Here is a 20,359-nt window from a genome sequence, read left to right on the forward strand (position 1 = left end):
ACACGGTCTGCATGAAGCCATGCATGGCTTGCATGAGCAACTTGCATGAGCACAGCTCAAACGTACCCTTTGAACTTGTAATTAGGTTTTGGTGCTCTTGCTGATCTCCTTGGCTCCTTATCAGACTTCCAATTAGAAGTTCTGACCAATATTTCATTAAAGCATTTCTCATTCTACATACAAAACCATACACAACCATGGCCAAAACCAAAATAAGAACTGAAGAAACTAAAAAAATTGGCCGTAGTATTTGTCAAAGAAACAAAGGTTTTGAATACAAGCCAAATCATGAATGGATATTTCTGTATCTACCATCCAATATCTCATTTCTTCAAGCTTGTCATCTTGTTTGAGCAAAAATTAAGGAATTATAAGAAAATTGCCTCAAAAAAAGGTATTAAACAAGTTAATAACCTAATACCATAATTCTATAAAAAGAAAAGTATAAGGCAATTACAAAAACAAGGTCTTACTACTACATCCACAGGTGGAATTACAAGTTTAGAGAGTAAATAAAAATCAATCTTTCATCTTTTTTTACGTCTCAATTTCAAAAAAGGAAAACATTGATATAAATCCACACAAAGTTTTAGTTGAAAACTAAAACTACTGATAACAAAATCCAGTTCATTTAACCCAGTGTTAATCACTGACATTAGTATAATGAGGTATATTAATGAACTCGAAAGGCATGTCCACCATCCAAAAAAAAAGTCCAAAATCAAATTTCTTGCTAGCAAGTAACTTACTAAATATATTCATACAAACATCTAAGCAAATTATTTGAGAAACCAACTTTATTTGTCTTGCTGTCTTGTCAATCATATATTTTCCTCTCTTAACGATGCTTGGACAACTTCTGTTGCTTAGAGTTGTTGACATTAAACCCAATAAATTATACAGATAGATAAATTTGGGCTTTTTCAATCCAATATATCCAAAATACATCAAATAAATCATCTTTTTATCCAAAAAAAAAATTTCTTCTTAAACGAAGACCTTATATCAAGGCATCATTGCATCAATGAAATCCAATAAATCCAGCAAAGTCAACAACAAAACACACTACTTTCGAAAACTAATAACATAATGCATAGCTTATGATTCTACCTAGTGGTGCTCCATTAAATAAGGACTTGACCCCGATCCTCAGCTCGAGCCATCATCACTCCCATATTTTTTTCCTTTTTTTTTGGGTGGGTTCTCCTTTTCCTTCTTATCCTTCACTCTTCTATGACAAACGAAAATTCAATATTCATTAATAATGCTAATATTTTCGATGCCGTTACCTAGACAATAACAAGAAACCAAATTATTCGCAACTAACTAAACCAAACCAACACATAATAACATTATGAAGTTAGGACAAAATCAATAGTTGATTCAATTGTAAAAGATACTGAGACACTATTATTTTTTAAATTAATTTCAAAACATACAACAATTGAAAGGATGCCACTATTTACTTGCAATATGACGAAGTGATTTTCGTTCTCTAGGATTTTTGAATACTCTAATGGCCCGATAAATGGAGTATGAACGGCAGTCGAGTGAACATAGTTTTTTGAATGGTGTATAGGGTTCTACAACGTCGATCGATTGAATGGGGTTGGTTTATCCGGTTTCTACTAGATCGAGTGTATTTACTTGGTGAGATGGAAGAAATTGTTAAGGTGTATATTGCTCCTGATAATGTAAGCCCCTTTGAAAATATGAATGTTTTGGTCCTTTGGTGGGAGACTGAAATTGGTGTGAGATTGAAATTTTCGGCTTAGTGAACTCAACAAAAGCCTAACTACAGTACTTGTGACATGGGTTATCTAATTAGGAATATTAAAGACAAAACTTGTGATAATTGGAAACCAATTACGGAACTTGTGACAAAGTAGAGCAAACTTAGAATACTAATGCATATAAAAAATATCTTGTAACTTCAACCGGAATAACTGGTTACCTAGTCATCATTATTGCACAGATGTAGCATTTTAATTGGCTACACGTCATGTCAAAATGAATCATGCATACATCAGGTGCATAGTAGGAGGACCCTACTTAAGTTAGTAGAAAAAGACTAATAATAATGGAGAAGAGACTAGCATAAGAGAAAACCATTATTGATAATTTCTATCAATAAATTAAGATGATTTTTGATCAAATAAGTGATGAGTGCAACATAGAAGTACAAAAATATTCTCAGTATACACTAAGCAATATATTTATGTTTGTATCTTATGCAAGAGATATTCTTGCAATAGTTGAAAAAAATAAATAGAAGTTGAGATTGTATTTTCTTCTTTTTACTGAAAATCAAAATCTAGTAGGTTAATATTCATAATCAGAGATTTGGTCACTTCTAAAAACTGACAATGATTATTAATTTGGTGGCATCCAAAATTGTTTACAATACAATCGACGTCTACCTTCATATCCTATGATGTGAAAAAAAAAACTTTAATTATATATTTAATTTTTTGCTTTCTAATTATTAAATAAAAATAAATTATATGCAGGGGACGCTTTAAATATTTCCATTGTAAATTAGTTACAAATTTTTAAATAAAATTTTGGTTTTTTTACCTTTTAAAAAGAAATTTAAATGGAGCACACAGTCTTCATCTAGATAATTATACATTTCACTTCCATTTGAAATTGTAAATTTTTTAAAATAGCAAATACCTAATTTTGGGCTAATTAATACAACTTTAATTAAGTGGACTTTTTAATACTCCCCAAAACTTCTTATAACACACCCCTTTTAAATTTTATTTCCTAAAACACCCCAATTTCATTTATAAAATACAAAATGTATTAAATTAAAAATCTTCTTATAAAATTTTCACACTAAAAATATTTCTTTTCATTTTTATTTATAAAATATACAATTCCTAAAATTTTAAATTATTTTCTTATTATATAGTTTCCATCTTCATAATTCTAAACTCTAATAATTTTTTAGAAATATTTTTAATTAAAATTTAAAATATAATTGTAAAATAATAAAATGGGTGGGTGTAAAAAAAATTGTCCAAAAATTAATTTATTTAAGTGCCTAATTAAATTTCTGTTCAAAATAAAAAATAATTTATTTATTTTTAGTTAGTTAGGCAATCTCAGTTGAAAAGGGTTTTACGAGGAATCTTAGGGGGCGTGAAGAGACGTACTACTCCTTTAATTATAATGATCAGCCCGACCCGGCCCAAGACATGGTACCAACGTAAAACTGTGAAAATTGCGCCTTGTTTCTGGAAACTGAAGAACACAAAAAATGGTGAAAGCTTCAACAACCGAAAATCCCTCGCAGTCAGTGTCTCCCATGCAAACATTTTTTATTCATCTGATATGTGGAGTTGGCTTAGCCGTCGGATTATGGGTGGCCCACAATTTCTACTCCATCAGTCTCATCTCTGATCCTTCTCGCAGTCTCCGTCTGATCTGGGTACCTTTTCTTTTATTTGACTCTTCTTTTTTTTTTTTAATCATCAAATTAATCATTCATTTTATTTTCATTAAATTTTACTCTTTTGTTCAGGTGACGATGTGCCCATTAGTGATACTTTTTTACAGTTGTTTCCGAAAAAATCCGGAGAAATGCTCGGTAATTCACTTTGATTTTTGTTTTAAATTAAATTTATAAGCTTGTATTTGCTTTTATTTGTGGTGAATTTTTTTAAGAATATTTATTAATTTTTCTGTAACAGTATCTGAAAGCTGTGATACGAGGCGTATTGGCGCTCCCTATTGGTTAGTTGTGATTTTAATTAATGGAGTTGTATGAATATCTTATTTAATTTAAATATAAAATTATTATTATTATTATTATTATTTAAGAATCCGAGAGAAAATTGTAATCTTTTAAGCTTTCTATAATTTCTACGGAAATTGTTTCTGGCTATGACGTTGTTAGGGAACAAAAATATATGCTTCATTTTAAATTATCTTCAGTGATGTTTATTATTATTGTATTATTTCTGGATTTGATTATTTGAATATGCTTTTTAAGCGGTTGTTTAGTATGCATGTATCATTTCTTCATTTGAAGATAAATAGGGTGGTGAAAGACGTTTTCCACTTCTTGTTATGCTTTCAGCTTCAAATTTCAATGAATTAACCTGTTGTTGAGGTCTTTATGAGGATTCATTTTCCCTATATTTTAGTCCTTTTCTTTTAACCCTGCATATATTAAGATATCTTGTGTGTCTTCTACTTTATAGGGGCTCTTGTAAATGCTTTGGGAGCTATTGCTTTGGGTGCACCTGTTGGCATTCAGTACGTGAAATAAAGTTCGATAAAGTTTGTGTTTCTGCATAATTCTGAATACAGAAGTCATAGTTGAGATTGGAACTAAATCGGTTTATGCCTCTCTTAAAACAATACCTTTTTACACCCAGGTAAATGAATCCTCAATGTATTCTAAAACTGACTTTCATTTCTTCTGTTTTGGCTTTGTAAATTTTCCTTTTTTCTCAATAAAATAAAGTAAATTTCAATATAATGGTGAAACTTAAATGGTCAGTTTGTTACAACTGTCCAATCTCAACTGTGACTTTGTTTTCAAAATTTATAACTGATCATGTACGAAAAAGATTTCACTATGATAACTTATTTATGCATTTGTTGCTGGTTTTAATTAGTGTCACCCAGATGGCTTATTGTATATATCTTATTTGATACAGGTATTTTCCAAAGACTGTTAATTGGTCTCTTCTAATGTCACTTTTCACTGTAAGAACCCCCACCTTTTGGTCTTAACCACTGTGCATAAAGGCATTTGTTTACAAAACAAACATGATGTCATGTGCATTAAACTTAACATACATTTTGGAAATAAGGGTCACCAGTTTATCTATCGTACAAAGGTCTTTTCTCTTTTCCCCTTCTGTCCACAGGAATGGAAAATGTGAAAAACATGCACAGCAATCCTTTTAGCTACATCTAGAGTTATGCATTCTGTCATGTGAGTTGTCCCATTAACATTTTTTGAACTAATTTATGGTGTATTGACAGTTTGTACCGGCTGCCTCAGTATTTGGTTCATCATGGGAAGATTGGCGGCGTATATTTGCCCATACAAAGTAAGCTTCTTACATTTTTTGTTGGTTGATCTCTGCATTAGAGCATTTGGCCATGCAGTATAATTTTCCTTGATTATCTCTCATGATTGTACATAGTAAATACTAGTTTAATAGTATATGATGTTTTTATGTGGTGTTATCAAATCCTGGGGTGAGTAACAGTCTGGGCTGTTACAATTTTCTCTATTGATTTTATGTGGACCTCAGCATGTTGTTGGGCGGATTTCATAATAAGTGTTTTAGCATGGTAAGGAGCTTTTTTCTTTCTTTTTTTTTAGCGTAATTGTGTTTTGTGCACTATCTGTTATGGAACAATGGAGCTCCGTCTTGTAATTTTCAAAGGCAGGATAGTAAAAAATATATTGGATTAAAGAACTGGCTGTTGAATTTCTGCTACAATTACCATAAGCTGATGTGAAATTTATACCTATTACTCTTTAGACCAAATGCATCAGTAGACTATATGATTTGTCTACCAGCACATGGAGCTGTTATTGGAGCTTGGTTTGGTGCTTGGCCAATGCCGCTTGATTGGGAGAGGCCATGGCAGGTAATTTTTCTTCCCCTTTTAACCGCTATATTCTGCTTGAAGTGAAGCATCCTTGTGAGTTTTCTTACCAACTTTTCTGTTGGTTTTTGGGATCAAGCTGTTTTTAGTAACATTTTTGTAGAGCATTTTGAAAATTAAAGTCTGAGTAGTGTTTCCAATTTTAGGTGGTTTCAATAATTTTAGTCGAACATTTGATGTCACATTGGTTATGCAGACTCTAGAGTTTCTTAATTGGCATCTAGCATTTTATGCTATTTTCTCATGAGAATTGGAGAATTGCTTCTGTCTTATCTTAAGGCTTTTGCAAGGCTCAATCTTCAAATCCTGACTGCATCTGCGTGTGTGATGTTATATCAGTTGTTTGTGAATACAAATTTTGACAGTTGAATCAGCAAGTCGTCTGTTGTAGGTGAAGAAACTAATATTCTGACCTAGCATTTATCAGTTATGACTCCATATCAGTGATGAATATCAATTTTTTTCCCCTTTTGTTTTATTGTTTTCCTGTTTGATAATTGCTCAACTTGGCTGGTTTTCAAACTGAGTTATGGTTCTTTTTCGTGGAATAATTGAATACGATGTCCATGTTGCAATCTCTCGTTAGAGGCCTGAATTATCTCATTTTCCATACACAGGAATGGCCAATATGTGTGAGTTATGGAGCCATGGCTGGGTACCTCATCACCATGGTGCTATCTTTCGTCCTTGTACTAGCTCGTGGCGGACAGCAGCATCCCAAAGCAGACTAGGAAGTCCAGTAATTTTAGCTATTAGTAGTGACTGCATTTTTCATTGTGTTTTTATTCATTGATGATTGAAGGGGAGAAGCAGTGACTTCAGTCTTCACACGTAATGTTTTGTTGGCTAGGACATATTTTTTGCTGCATTTTTTTCTTCCCAGTTTTATTTATACATATACATTTGAATGTGTGTATATGAAGTTTATTTAACCAATGAAGTTGATTACACTTTTGTTGTACCGAGAGAAACGAGCTTTCAGTAAAACCAAAATTCTAAAGCTGACTTGAAATTATATTTATACATATACATTTGAATGTGTGTTTTTCTTGTCCTTTAGTTTATTTTTTACTTTAAATTAACAGATTTCTAATTGGAAAATTACTCTCTCTCTATATATATGTAATAATTTTTGAAGAAAATTATCTATGTTATGTTGAAGAGATATCTACATGATCTACATTTCAGTGAGTCTATTCATCTATGGGTGTTTGAGATCCCTTTGATGATCTACGTTGTGTTCAAGGAATATTTATATGATTTGGTAAATTGAGTACGAGAAAAAATTATATATATAGAAGCTGTCAACTCTAAACAATTTCTTTGTTTTCAATTCCTATCATCTCATGGAAAAAAAAAAAATTGCTCTACTTATTTATTTGGTAAATTTTACGAGAATTTGAAGTCTTCTCTTCCAAAATTGGAGTTTTTGCATCCAACCGTTGATTTCACTATTTAAGTGTAAAACTCATATTGAAATAAGAATATTAGACTTGATTTTGATATTAATTATATTTATTTGAAAACATAATTATTGTAGTATAAAACCAAGAAAAATTGGAGGACTATAAACGATGCATTATGTTGTGTTAAGTTATAATACAATGGATGTATTTAGAATTGAGGTTGGGCAGTTGTAGTTTTAAAGTGTTTGGTAAACACTAACTGTTGTAACTTGTAAGATATGTTGATATAATTTTTCGTTTATACAATACAAAATCAATTATATTTTTAATAATTTTATCAAAATTATTATTTAAAATTTATATTTATTACATATTATTAACTTTTTTTTATAGTTACTATTTTTTTCTACAGCAACTGTAGTTTAAAAGCTGCAACACCTCAATTCCAACGAGACTAATATTATATTTAGTGTATTATAAATTATATTATATAAAATAATATTTTATTTTTAAATTAAAAATGTACGATCTATTTATATTTTGTTATTATTTATATTCAATTAATAGTTTAAATGTTTTGATTAAAATAAATAAACTTTGACTTGTGCAACTGAGCCGGGTTCGAATCAAAGGCGGGAAAATGCACCAGCAGTTACACGTGCGAGAAAAATGAAATTATTAGCGGCGTGTTAAGCACGCGATGATAACGACACGTAAGCGCTTCCTGTAACAAAATACACCGTTTCACAGTAAAAACATTTTGACCTTCACCACTAAGTCATCGCCAGGTCAGCTCCAAAAGAACACAAAAATGACACGTCATAAAAAAGGAGGGCCCCACACCGCACCCTTTAAAGCTTTCCAAAATGCCCGTAAGCGCCAAAATACCAAAACCTCTTCAGCTTCGAGTCTTTCCTTCATTTACACTGGTGAGTTTCATCTTCAACGATTTTTCTTTTTCTTTTTAATTTTAATTTTTGATGATCGAAATTTTTTTATTCATATTATGTTTTCTTGTCCGATCACTTAAAAGTTGATTTATTTTTTTCAAGAAATTTTTCTTTTCCATGATCATTTATTTTGTCATTTCTTTCAATATTCTGGAATTTATAGGATCCTTGAAATTGTGATTTTGATTTTTTTTTCCCTTATAAAAGTATTTCTAAAGATTATCTTTTTAGATTCTTTTTCTGGTAATGCAAATGGGAATTTGTTCATTTTGTTAGTGGTTGTGTTTTTGTCAATAAAGATTGGATTTTTCGTACTGTTGTTGGGTAACTGACACTGCCAGCATCAAAATTAATTAAATAAAATAAAATAAAAGAGATATTTTGTTGGCTTGTAAAGTTAGATTCTTCGTGTTGTTGGGAGTTGTATTTAATTTTTCTTCTTAGGGTTCTAATGATATTTGTATTATTTAGTTGCTCCAGATGAAGAATTTGTGCCCTGAGGTTGTGAGAAATGCTCTTGCCAAATGTCTGATGCACTAAATTTTGTTTATTGTTCTGCATTTTGACAATTTTTGGGCATTCTTGTGGTTATTGTCCTATTAATTCATCTTCTTCATTTGTTCTCCTTTGTTTAAACCCATGTGGTTTGATATCGGCTTCATTTTAATAGTTTCTGTGTTAGAAGTAATGTTTTTGTGCGAATTATTTTGCCTTTAGGATTGATAGCAGAATGGGAGATCAGAAGTCGAATAGTGAGGACAGCACTGGGACATCTGCTTTTGTACAAACTGATGAAGACGTGGGATTGCTTAGAATGCAGAATGAAAAGGTTGGCCTTGTTGGCATTTCTGATGACCATACTCATGACCGAGCTGAGTTAAGCCATGAAGATAGCACAAACGTGTTAAGCTGCAGCAGGGACATTAGAGAAATGAGAAACAATGGCAATGGGGTGACTGATGCTGTTCAATCCACTTATCCAGAAAAGGTCAATGACAATCTTCCAAGCCTTGGAGTTGGAGATAGTTCAGACACCATATTAGAATCAAAAGGTCCTCATAGAACCATGAGGGCAGCTATTCCCAAATTAAGTATGATCTGTGGTCAAATATCCGATGGAAATCCTTCAAATCCTGGATTTAATGCTGGTTTTTCTGGATTTGCAAAGAAGGCAGATGGAATTTCTAGTCTAGTGCATAATGTGGGTATATCTTCTAGTTTTGCACAGAACATGGATGCTCATTCTAGCACGGTTCAAAATGAAAGTGAATTTTTTTATCCTGCTCAGAACATGCATGATTGGACCTTGAATAAGAATGTTGATTTTGTTCCAGGTGGCAATTTTAGTATTGGATTATTCATCCTAAGTTCATTGCTTCCATTTCAAGCTTCACATGTAGATAACTAACTACACTCTTCTTTGACTTCTTGAGCATAGGTTTTGGAGGGAACATGGGTGCAACATTTCAAATTGTAGATTCCAACACAGGATTTCCAGGTATACTAGCTGCCTTTACAATACCATTCAATATGCCATATTGTAGCGTACGGATCACTGTCTTGTTATTACTGGCTATTTTTGTTATTTCTTATACTTTTTTGACTTGAAGTTTGTATTTTAGCGCACGTCTGGATGTGATTTTCACTTTTGCTTTTGCGCTTTGTGGATACTAATTAATGAGAAACAAGATTTTGGCAAAAGATTATTTTTCACCTCTTAATATCTAGTAATTGAGTGGATCAGGATATAGTTTTAAACTGTTTTCCTAATTTGACAAGTCTGATGCTGCATGATTATTATTATTTTATTATTACTTTTACAAAATCTAATCTATTATCATTTGTGGGTAGTACAACCCTAGTGCTAGAATGAAATTTTCAAACTTTTGTTAATCTTGATTTGGATGGCTTAATCTTTACCATCATCTCGAGAGAAAACTTATAAAAATAATGTGAAATAAATGAATTGTTTATATTCAAAATAGCATTTACTTAGTTCTTTATGGTGATTAAATCATAATTCTTCATAATTTTATGTTTAAGTGGTGTGCTTGACTGCTTGTGAGTGCTTTTATCATGCTGATGATATTTATTGCAATTGAACTTGAATAAAGGACATGATAATCTTTCCATTTATTATGTTAAATTGCATACTTCATTTGGAACATGAAGCCAGTCATGTGGAAGTGAAGGTGCAAGCCAGAAACATGATAGGATTGCCACATACCGCGCCCCCCTTCCCCCACCCCACCCCCAACACCCAAGTGTTAGACAAAAATAAGATAAGCTTATTTGCTTAAAACCAAATGTGTTAGACAGAAATATAATAATATTATTTGTTTAATACTGAATCCTAATGCCTCATGTAAGACTTGATCGCTTAAAATTTGCATGACATGTTACCACAGTATTCATAGTTGAGTTGCCGGTGACACTCTAAGTGTCAACCACAAGGTTAAATTGTCCTCTTGCTGTGAAAATTTTCAGAATTTAAATATCTCTCAGTAAATTTGTATATTCTTCAGGATTAGATGTTTTGCACTTCCTTTCTCCTTGCCCAAATTTCACATCATTTTGTTTTAGCTGCAGGGCTACAATTTCAAGTTTACCAGAATAACCCTGTTCAAACTGTTGAAGATGGCTTTTTTCCTGAGAGAAAAAGGCTTCGATTGCCTGGTAAGGCCTTCCCATCCATCCTCACTGCTCTATTCTTTCAGATTGTATCTTTCATTTGAAAGGTTATCCTTCATTTGGAAAATAAACAAGTTCTTCAAAACCTTCTATTTGGATTCTTCTCGGCAGATTCTTTTTTGATCCACTTAGTGAGTATGAAATGGTGATTAGCTATCTAGATTCTCAGATTAGAAAGATTTATTTATTCACTTTTTTGGGTTGTGGGATAGAGAGTAATGAGCCAGCTGTTGCCTGAATTAACATCATTTGATTTTAGCTGCAGGGCAACAGTTGCCAGCCTATCAGGACAGTCCTGTTCAAACTGTTGGAAAAAGGTTGTTTCCTGAGAGAATAGGGCTTCAATTACCTGGTAAGGCCTTCCCCTCTCCATTCTTGCTGCTCCATTCTTTAAGGCTGTATCTGTCGTTTGAACCTTTGGATTTGCCTGGGCAGATTCTTATTTGGTCCACTTAATAAAGTATAAAATGGTGGTTCGCTATACTTTGGTCCACTTAATAAATCAAAAATTGCTGATTAGCTAGCCATACTAGATTTGAGATTAGGAAGATTCGCTTATTCACTAAACTCACTTTTCTGGATACATCATGTCTGATTCAGCCATCTACAGATGGTAGTTCTTCCTTGCTGAATTGACTAAGGTTTAGCCTTTTTTTTTTTTTTGGGCAGATTTGAATATTCCAGACACCAAGGGCAGTGCTGCTCAAGGTAATTTGTTTTCGTAGGAATATTGGGATTCAACCTTATGGCAATTTCATCCCTAATGTTTTACTCTATGACGCCAGTGGAGTAGATGTATTTATGAGAAATTGGAATTTTGGTATCGAAAAGATATAAATAGTCAGAACTGTGTTAAATCAATTTTGATCCCAAACCTAAGCAAGCCCACAGCTGTGTGGTGACTAGGAAATTGGAAGATAAGGACGATTTTACAAAGCGATGAAAGTATCAGGTGTATAGGATGACATTTTAAGACTATATTGCTGCAGGCTTACAGAGATAAAGTGATTTTGCCTAGTTAGGGCTTCGTATTTTGGATATTAATTTTATCTGTTAAAGCCTAACTATATTATCCAACTAGCTTGACTAGATGGTTGACCTGCTCTGTTGTGGTGATGAAGTAGCAAGTATGCTGGAAACAATTTAAAAGTACGTTTGTCATTATGTATTTGCATTCAAACTTATTCACGGTTAGATTTGTGAACAAAATGGAGTGAAGTTGACTTAATTCACAATGTTGCTAAACTGACTGTTAATAGTATTTGTTTGTAATTCCCAGACTTAGTGAGAAATAATCCAAACTTAGCCAGAAAAAGTCCAAGGCAGAGTCTTGGCTGGCTCAAGTGCTAGGCTAGTTATGTATTTATTTGGCTGGTTATCTTTGTAAGAGCGATTGCTGAATGTATTTTGGTAAATTTGGTCAATCTTGAACCACAGTTCCTATTTAGCTCTTAATCTTATTGCATTAATGTACACCTCCATGGTCACAAATAAACTTGGGTTACACTTACGCATTTTCACTGATTCTGCTTTTATTTTCTGCAACTTACAGGTCAAGTAATGCCAGTTGCAAGGGGAGGTGGACTTGCTCAGGCTTCCGATGTTCCAACTGGATCGTCTCATATGAGATATCCAACCCAATTCCCTCCCATTACTCATCCAATTCAGCGCATGACTAGATTTATAAAGCCTTCTACCCATAAATCTAATTCAGGGCCATCCCAAGCTGCTTCCTCCCTCACTCCTGTACCCCTGATGCCTGTCCCCCCGCAAGCTAAGACTGCCACTTCTCTCTCACCTTTACCTGGGACTGTTGCTTTTATTCAACCTGCATTCCAGAGTACTACTCTCCCATCTCAAGTCCAGACTGCTCATCCTCCCTCTCCTTTAGCCAAGGAAATACCATTGCTTCATGTATCGAAAGGTATTTCCTTAACTTCTGAATTTCTATTTTTACAGTGATAGTCCTTGTTATTTCTGAGAGTTCATTTGTTTGGATTTCATATCAAATGTTTTCCTCTTATATTAACAATGGTAAGCTATTGGAAAATTTAGACCTGATTTGACATTTAATTGATTGTAACCTCCTTTCTAAAGTGGTGGTTGCGCTAATTTATTTCATGCCATCACATTAGTCGCGCATAAATAGGCTTGATTGAATTAGGTGCAGCATGTCATGACTTCAAAGTTGCCTCTAAAATACAATGCTAGCCATCTATTTCTTTTCAAACTGTTGAAGATAGTTTAATTCCTGAGAGAATAAGGCATCAATTGTCTGGTATGGCCTTCCCCTCTCTATTCTCTCTGCTCCATTCATTCAGGCTGTATCTGTCGTTGGAAAGGGTATCTCTCGGTTGGGGTAAGAGACACATTTTTCAAAACCTTAATAAAGTATAAAATGGTGATTAACTGTACTTTGTTCCACTAAGTAAAGCAGGAAATGCTGATTAGCCATGCTAGATTTTCAGATTTGGAATATTCACTTTTCTGGATAAACAATAGTGAGCCAGCTGCTTCTCATGCAAGACAAACTGGAATTACAGTTCTTACTCATACATGTGGCTGTTCAAACTTCAAAATGTCATGGAAATTCTGATTCAGTCGTCTACAGATACTAGTTCTTCGTTGCTGAATGAATTGTGGTTGAACTTTTTGTTGCAGATTTGAATTTTCCAGATAACAAGGGCAGTGCTGCTCAGGTTGTTCAAGGTAATCTGTTTGTATAAGAATATTGGGATTCAAGCTAATTGTGATCACATACTTAATGTTTCACTTTATTACAAAAGCGCCGTACATGTATTTTTCAGAAATTTTTTTGCACTGGAATTTTTTATTTAGCAAGATATATGGTCACAGATGTGTTAAATAAATTTTGATCTCAAACTTAAATAAACCCACAGCTGTGTAATAACTAGGGAAGTGGAAGTTTCGCATGATTTGACAAAGCAATGAAAGTATTAGATGTACAGGAGAACATTTAAAATTATAGTTCTGTGGGCTTACAGAGATTCAGGTTTTGACAAACATACAATGAATTTGCCTAGTTAAGGCCTCGTAGTTTGAATATTAATTTCATGCGTTTAAAGCCTAACTACATTATATAACTAGCTTGACTGAATGGCTACCATGCTCTGCTGTCGCGACTAAGATGGTATTCTGAAAACAATTTTAAAGTAAGTTTGTCTTTCATGATGTTGACACAGAAGTGATGTTGCTAAACTGATTGATAATATTTATGTGTTTGTAGTTCCCAAACTTGAGCAGAAATAATCCAAACTTAGCCAGAATCTGGCTCTTAGTCTAGTTATGTATTTATTGGACAGGTAATTTTTGTAAGAGCAATAGCTGAATGCTTATGAGTTAATTTAGTCAATCTTGAACCCGAGTTGTTCAGTTTTATTTATTATTTTCTATACAGCTCCCTGATTACAGTTACAAGTTTTTACTGATTATGGTGATTTCTTAAACGTACAGGTCAAGTACTGCGAGTTGCAAGGGAAAGTGGACCTGCTCAAGGTTTCAATGTTCCAGTTGGACTGTCACAAATGATATATGCAACCCGATTCCCTCCCATTGCTTGTCCAACTCAGTGCTCGACTAGATTGGTAACTCATCAATCTATTTCAGAATCTGCCCAAGCTGCTCCCTCTGTCAATCAAGCCACCCAGATTTATCCTGTGCAGCCCCAAGTCCAGGCTGCCGCTTCTCTCACTCATTTATCTAGGACTGCTGCTTTTCTTCAACCTGCATCCCAGAGTACTGTTCCAACTCTAGCTGAGACTGTTCATCCTCCCCCTCCCATAGGCAAGGAAAAACCACCACCTCGTGCATCAAAAGGTATTCTTTAACTTCTGAATTTCTATTTTTTTCCCGTGATGTTATTTTTTAAAGTTCACTTCCTCTGACTACGCATCTAACATTTTCCTCCAATTTTAACCCATGATAAGCTTTTGGAAAACTCAGACCTAATTGACATTTTATTAATCATAAACCTGCTTTCATAAGTAGTGGTTGTGCGATTTTCATTTCATGCTGGGACATTAGATGTGCATAAATAGGCTTGATTGTGCATATCATGAATTCGATCTGGGTCAACCGAGGACCCTTAATTTTTATCCTGGTGAAGTATTTAATGGATGGGTTACCTTTGTAATAGCTGTTTGTGAATAATTGCAGGTAAATCTAAAATCAATGTTCCTACTCGGCCTCCAGGTAACTATTGTTTCTGCTTACCTCTAGTAATTAATATTGGATCCGTGCTCTCATACTATTTAGGCAAGGGTTACACTCTTCACAATCTTCTTTGCTAACTCTCAACTTACAGGTCAGGGTATATCAGATGCACGAGCAAGTGGACTTGTGCAGACTTCCAATGCTGCTTCAGTTGGACCTGGTCAGAAGAGATGTGCTATCCGAGCCCCTTCAATTGCTAGCCCTGGTCAGCGTAGGGCTACCATTCATTCATCTGTTCTAGCTTCTGCTCAAACTGGTTCCCCTCTCACACGGCGATCCCAGACTGCTCCTGTCCCACCCCAAGCCCCCACTGCTGCTTCTTTCCCATCATTCCCTCGAACTGCTGATTTTCTACGGACCTTGTCCCAGAGTCGTTATCCTCTCCCACATCCACTCCAGACTGCTCATCCTTATTCACAAATGGCCAGGGAAATTCGTCTTCGTTTACCGCAAGGTGCTTATTGATACTTCACATCTATTTTTGTTGGTTATGTCCCCTATTATTATTTTGCGGAGTATGGTTTATAATTTTTCAAAGTCATGATACCCTATAGGAAAGTTTACCTGTGATCAATGGTTTGTCGACTATCTACCTAGTTTTTAGTGGCTGTCATTTTGCTATTTTCAGTTTTTCACTATATGCTGGCATTATCATAGGCGTGCAAAAATAGGATGGATTAGATCAGGTGCAATCATGACCTCCGTCTGGGTGTAGTAAGGCCTTTTTGATAACTTTTTCCCTTTATTTTGTCCAGAACTGTTCTGTGTTGTTATTCTTGATAACCCACTTGGCAGCAAAGGATTTTGTTTCAAGTTTATGCCCTGATTCATTCACTAAGTTAGACACAGAAATGCTTATCCTGTAGCTAGGCAAGCCTCTTATCATAGCCTCAATAGACATGTTCCCTCCACTGCATTAACCTTATACTTAAATATGGCTATAATGGTTATACTATTTTAATAATTGATTACATGAATGACAATCGTTATGATAGCAAAGATGATAAGACCTGACTTTTCTTGGCAGATTCAAATAGATTTCCTCAGCCAATCGGCTATAAGTGTGACTTATGCAATAGGGATCTTTCTTTCGCATCAGAAGGCCAAATATTACAGCCAGGCGTTCGTCCGAGCACTGCTGTTTTACCATGTGGTCACCATTTTCACGATTACTGCTTGCAGCAGATCACTCCTGCAGACCAAACTGATAATCCACCATGCATCCATTGCGACATGCATGAGACTTGACTTGAATTTTTTGCATGGTTAGATTCTACTTCTGACCTCGGATCTCCAATTTTGGTACAGATTTGTCAGAATGAAGAGGGAAAAAACGAACTGTAGATTTTGGATGAACTGTCCCTGAAACAAATACAAAAACTTTGATGTAAAGGTGTATGGCGGATAAAGTAGATCGATATGTGATAAAAAATATTCAGTAGGCCGCAGAAGATTAGAAAATTACAGTGTTCAAAAGACTTGAAACCCATTTATAGTTTTTGGACTGGGATTCTATTGTAACCATTTCATTTTGGGAAAATCAGATAAGTTTACAATCAGATTTGTTCATGTTTGATTTGTAGATGCAATGGTGTAGAAAGCTACCAATCAACGACTGTTATATCAATGCAGTTACAACGTTGCTGTTATAGATTATTATAATGATAATGAGTGAACATATTTATAGATTTAGTCTTTAAAACCCAATTAAGCAACCGAATTTACAGCTCATAGAAATTAACATTAAACAAACAAAAGAGAGGTTGGTAGAATCATTTATCTTAGAAGAATTTACTTTTTATTTTCAGGTACAAACGCATAGTTTCAACAATTATTCGGAGTTTTTTTTTAATTAAATATTTGTTTAGTCTTTATGTTTTGAGTTGAGTGTTTGTTTACTTTCTATATTTAAAAAAATACTTTAAAATATCTGTTGTGAAATATGTTACATTTTAAGACATCTCTTTTGTGAAGTATGTTACATTTTTACTTTTATTTTTTTTCTTTTTTTAACCATAATATCCTTGTAACAGTATTCTTGGGATATTAATAATAATGAAAAATGATAATTCAACAAATTAATCTTAAAATAACATAAAATTGCATAAGCTTTTATTATTATTTTAAATTTAGGATTAATTTGGTAAATTAATTTTTTATAAAATAATTATTAGTAAGATTGTTGTAAGGATATTAAAAATTGTTTGAAGTTAGTTGATATGAATTTATTTATAAATAATTATTAGTAAAATTGTTGCACAAGTACAAAAATATCAGTTTTTTCAAACTGATATTTATTGATTAATTCGTTAATAAATAATTATTTATTAATTTACTTATTAACTTGTTTAAGATAAATTAATTAATGTTAATTTGTTAATAAATAATTAATTTTTTTGAGGCTTTCTCGTTTATCTAGCAGTGACATATCACTTCTTGGGTTCCCTTTTTTCTCTAGCGGTTGTTACATGGGTTTTTACCTACCGATGATGCTTTGTGCTCAAGGGGATTTTGCATGGTCTCCTAGAGTGTTTGTGGTCGGGCTGTTGAGACTCTTTAGCATTCATTTATTGATTGCCTGCATGTTTGCCAGGTCTGGGTTCACTTTTGGCTGATTTTGGGCATGCGAGATGTTGGTTTTTTAACCCCCCCATGTTTTGCTTCTCCATTGGCGGCGATGTGTCCCTGGAGTCATCTTCGAGTCTTTCTTCCTTACTTTATTTTGTGGCAAGTTTAAAAGGCTTGTAATGCTTTCATGTTTGAATCATAGCCTTTTCTCTATTGATGTGATCATTTATCGGGTGGTTTTGGATCTCAGACTTGCTACCTCCGCCTTTAGTTTTAAGTTTGCTCAGCTAAGGGGAGTTTTGGGTTCTTAGATTGCAGAGGGTTTGCAAGTCATGGCTCCACCTAAGAGGTCAATTCGAATAGTTTTTTGGATGAGGCTGCCTCCTGGGGTTGCGAAGCTGACTTTGGATGGTTGCTCTAGGGGCAATCCTATGATGGATGCTTCGGCTAGTATTCTCTATGATCATTGGGGTGCAGTGTGGCTGCTTTTCAGTCTTTTCTTGGCCATCAGTCGATCCTTTATACTGAGCTTATGACAGTTTGTGAGATTACTCTGCGCTTGAGGTAAAGTCAGACTCGGCCACGGTGGTTTCTTAGATTCATTCCCAGGGTCCTGTTCGTTGGGATTATGCTTATTTGCTGCGTAGGGTGTGTGCTTTGATTCCTTCTTCTCCTATTTCAATTAGGCCTGTGTTTCGGGAGGCCACTTCTGTTGTAGATTTTTTGGCCAATTGGGTCTATACTCATCGAGTTAGTCGGCATTTTCTCAATTCTCGGGATCTTCTTGCAGGCTTATCTAGTATTCTCTATTTGGATGCACAAACTGTTCCTTAGAAAATTAATTTTAAGAATATTATTAATTTAGAGGGTAATTTTTAAAAACCTCCCCTGAGGTTTGGGCTTGTTGCAAGTAGATGGCGAGAATTGATTTATTTGTAAAAAACTCCCTACCGCCAGTTAAGTTTAACATTGACCGTTAGTTGACCGTGCAAAGACAATATTACCCTTAACAATAGTTTGTAAACGAAAATAACTAAAAAAAAACCAAAATTATTGGTGCAAAAAGCACAAATCCTATTTTTTGATAATTTTATCCTTGTCAATTCTAAAAATTTACAATATCATAGTTAAAGATTATGACTATTTCATTTTTAAATTTTTAATTTTATCTTTCTTGTAGGAATTTTAAGGAAATATCAATAATTTAAAGATGATTTTTTAATTTTTTAATTTTAACTTTTTTATAGAAACTTTAAGAAAATATCAATAATTTAAAAAGTGTAAAATAGCTAATAATTTTGGTTTTTTTTTAGTTATTTTCATTTATAAACTATTGTTAAGGGTAATATTGTCTTTGCACGGTCAACTAACGGTCAATGTTAAACTTAACTGACGGTAGGGGGTTTTTTACAAATAAATCAATTCTCGCTATCTACTTGCAACAAACCCAAACCTCAGGGGAGGTTTTTAAAAATTACCCTTAATTTAGATAAGCCATAGTCTTATCTAGTATTCTCTATTTGGATAAAAATTACTTAGAAAAAATTACAAAAATAACCCAAAATTTTTTGGACTTTAAAAAAAATTAATTTTAAGAATATTATTAGAAGGGTATTATTGTAAAAGAAAAGAAAAAGTAAGTGTAATAATATAATATATTTAACTGTACATATATTTTTGAGATATTTTTTAAAATATAAAAACTAAACGAGTACTTAAATCAAAATATAGAGACTAAATAAATATCTCCTTTTAAAAAAAAAATTAGAGTCAAATTTAAATTATGCTCCTTACGTTGGTTAAGATCGTTTAGAGTAAATTTCTTTTTACATGGAGGTAAGTTTTAGACTGAACTTATAGTTGCTGTTTTATTATTGATCAACGGTGAGTTAGTAAAAGAAAATAAAAACCAATCAATTTGCATCAAAATATTTTTTTGTAAATTACAATAATTACGATATACTATCATATCTCACATCGGTAAATAATTAAATTTTATTGGTTTTTTTTTTTTTTTACTTTTTAACCATCCGAAAATATCTTAAGCTCAATATCACGATCGGATTCTCTTTTATGAAGCATGATCTTATTAATAACTTCTGATCTTAACAAGGCTTAGTAAATTACATACACATGACAAATTAGTATAATCTATTCAAAAAATTGAATTAATAAAATTACATTTGCAAAATGCTTTGGATAGGCCACGTTAAGATTCTTCTGCATAAATGTCATTGAAAAAAAAAAAAGAAAAAAGAAAATCAGAAAATTAGTCCCAGGATTCGCAGGAGGAGGTCCAGCATTATGCATCAAATTTATCTCTTCGAGAAAATGGTGGTGCATATCGTTTTGCACAGAAATAAACGGATATGCTCTCTGGGTTCTGTCAACTTTAATCATATAGTAGTGACAACAAAGCACGGAGAACAAAACAACACAATAATAATAATAATAATAATAATAATAATAATAATAATAATAATAATAAATATAAATTAAAGAGAAAAAAAATTATGAAATGGGTGTGGCTAAATTATTTAAAAGAATAATAAGACAACATGTTTGAGTATTAGTATGTGTAGTATATTGATATTGATTTCGGGAAAAGTAACTTTTAATAGTTTATCAACTTATAATAAGGAATTCATATTTTTTGATATAAAATTTGTGTAAGTTTTTGCATTTTAAATTTTGTAAAATTAAAAGATTATAAATTATCTATTATGAGTTAACAATTTCACCTCTCATATTACAAAAAATTGATGCTTTGTCTTTACAATTAAAAAAATTGATACAACATGTTAACTTTCTTATAATGGATTATTCCAATTCTATTAGCTTGCACCATTTTGACATAATATAAGTGGAAAT

The 20,359-nt window shown here is 33.1% G+C and overlaps 2 protein-coding genes across 2 annotated transcripts; both read left to right on the top strand.

Annotated features, from left to right (window-relative positions):
- The first annotated feature begins 3,220 nt into the window (after nucleotides 1-3,220).
- LOC18035921 (uncharacterized protein C1450.15) lies at nucleotides 3,221-6,638 on the top strand. Its single transcript, XM_006427607.2, has 8 exons — nucleotides 3,221-3,436; nucleotides 3,530-3,595; nucleotides 3,699-3,741; nucleotides 4,212-4,266; nucleotides 4,674-4,722; nucleotides 5,005-5,072; nucleotides 5,514-5,622; nucleotides 6,258-6,638. Exons 1-8 carry the CDS (start codon nucleotides 3,266-3,268, stop codon nucleotides 6,369-6,371), a joined length of 675 nt encoding a protein of 224 aa, XP_006427670.1. The 5' UTR covers nucleotides 3,221-3,265; the 3' UTR covers nucleotides 6,372-6,638.
- Nucleotides 6,639-7,946: 1,308 nt separating this feature from the next.
- LOC18037519 lies at nucleotides 7,947-16,524 on the top strand. Its single transcript, XM_006427610.2, has 12 exons — nucleotides 7,947-7,975; nucleotides 8,714-9,330; nucleotides 9,435-9,494; nucleotides 10,580-10,672; nucleotides 10,947-11,039; nucleotides 11,357-11,395; nucleotides 12,240-12,611; nucleotides 13,349-13,396; nucleotides 14,162-14,524; nucleotides 14,864-14,899; nucleotides 15,012-15,374; nucleotides 15,948-16,524. The coding sequence occupies exons 2-12, from the start codon at nucleotides 8,727-8,729 to the stop codon at nucleotides 16,166-16,168; spliced, it is 2,292 nt and encodes a 763-aa protein (XP_006427673.2). The 5' UTR covers nucleotides 7,947-7,975; nucleotides 8,714-8,726; the 3' UTR covers nucleotides 16,169-16,524.
- The last annotated feature ends 3,835 nt before the right edge of the window (nucleotides 16,525-20,359 follow it).

The sequence above is a fragment of the Citrus clementina genome, unplaced genomic scaffold (genome assembly GCF_000493195.1).
Source record: "Citrus clementina cultivar Clemenules unplaced genomic scaffold, Citrus_clementina_v1.0 scaffold_7, whole genome shotgun sequence".
NCBI lineage: Eukaryota > Viridiplantae > Streptophyta > Magnoliopsida > Sapindales > Rutaceae > Citrus > Citrus x clementina.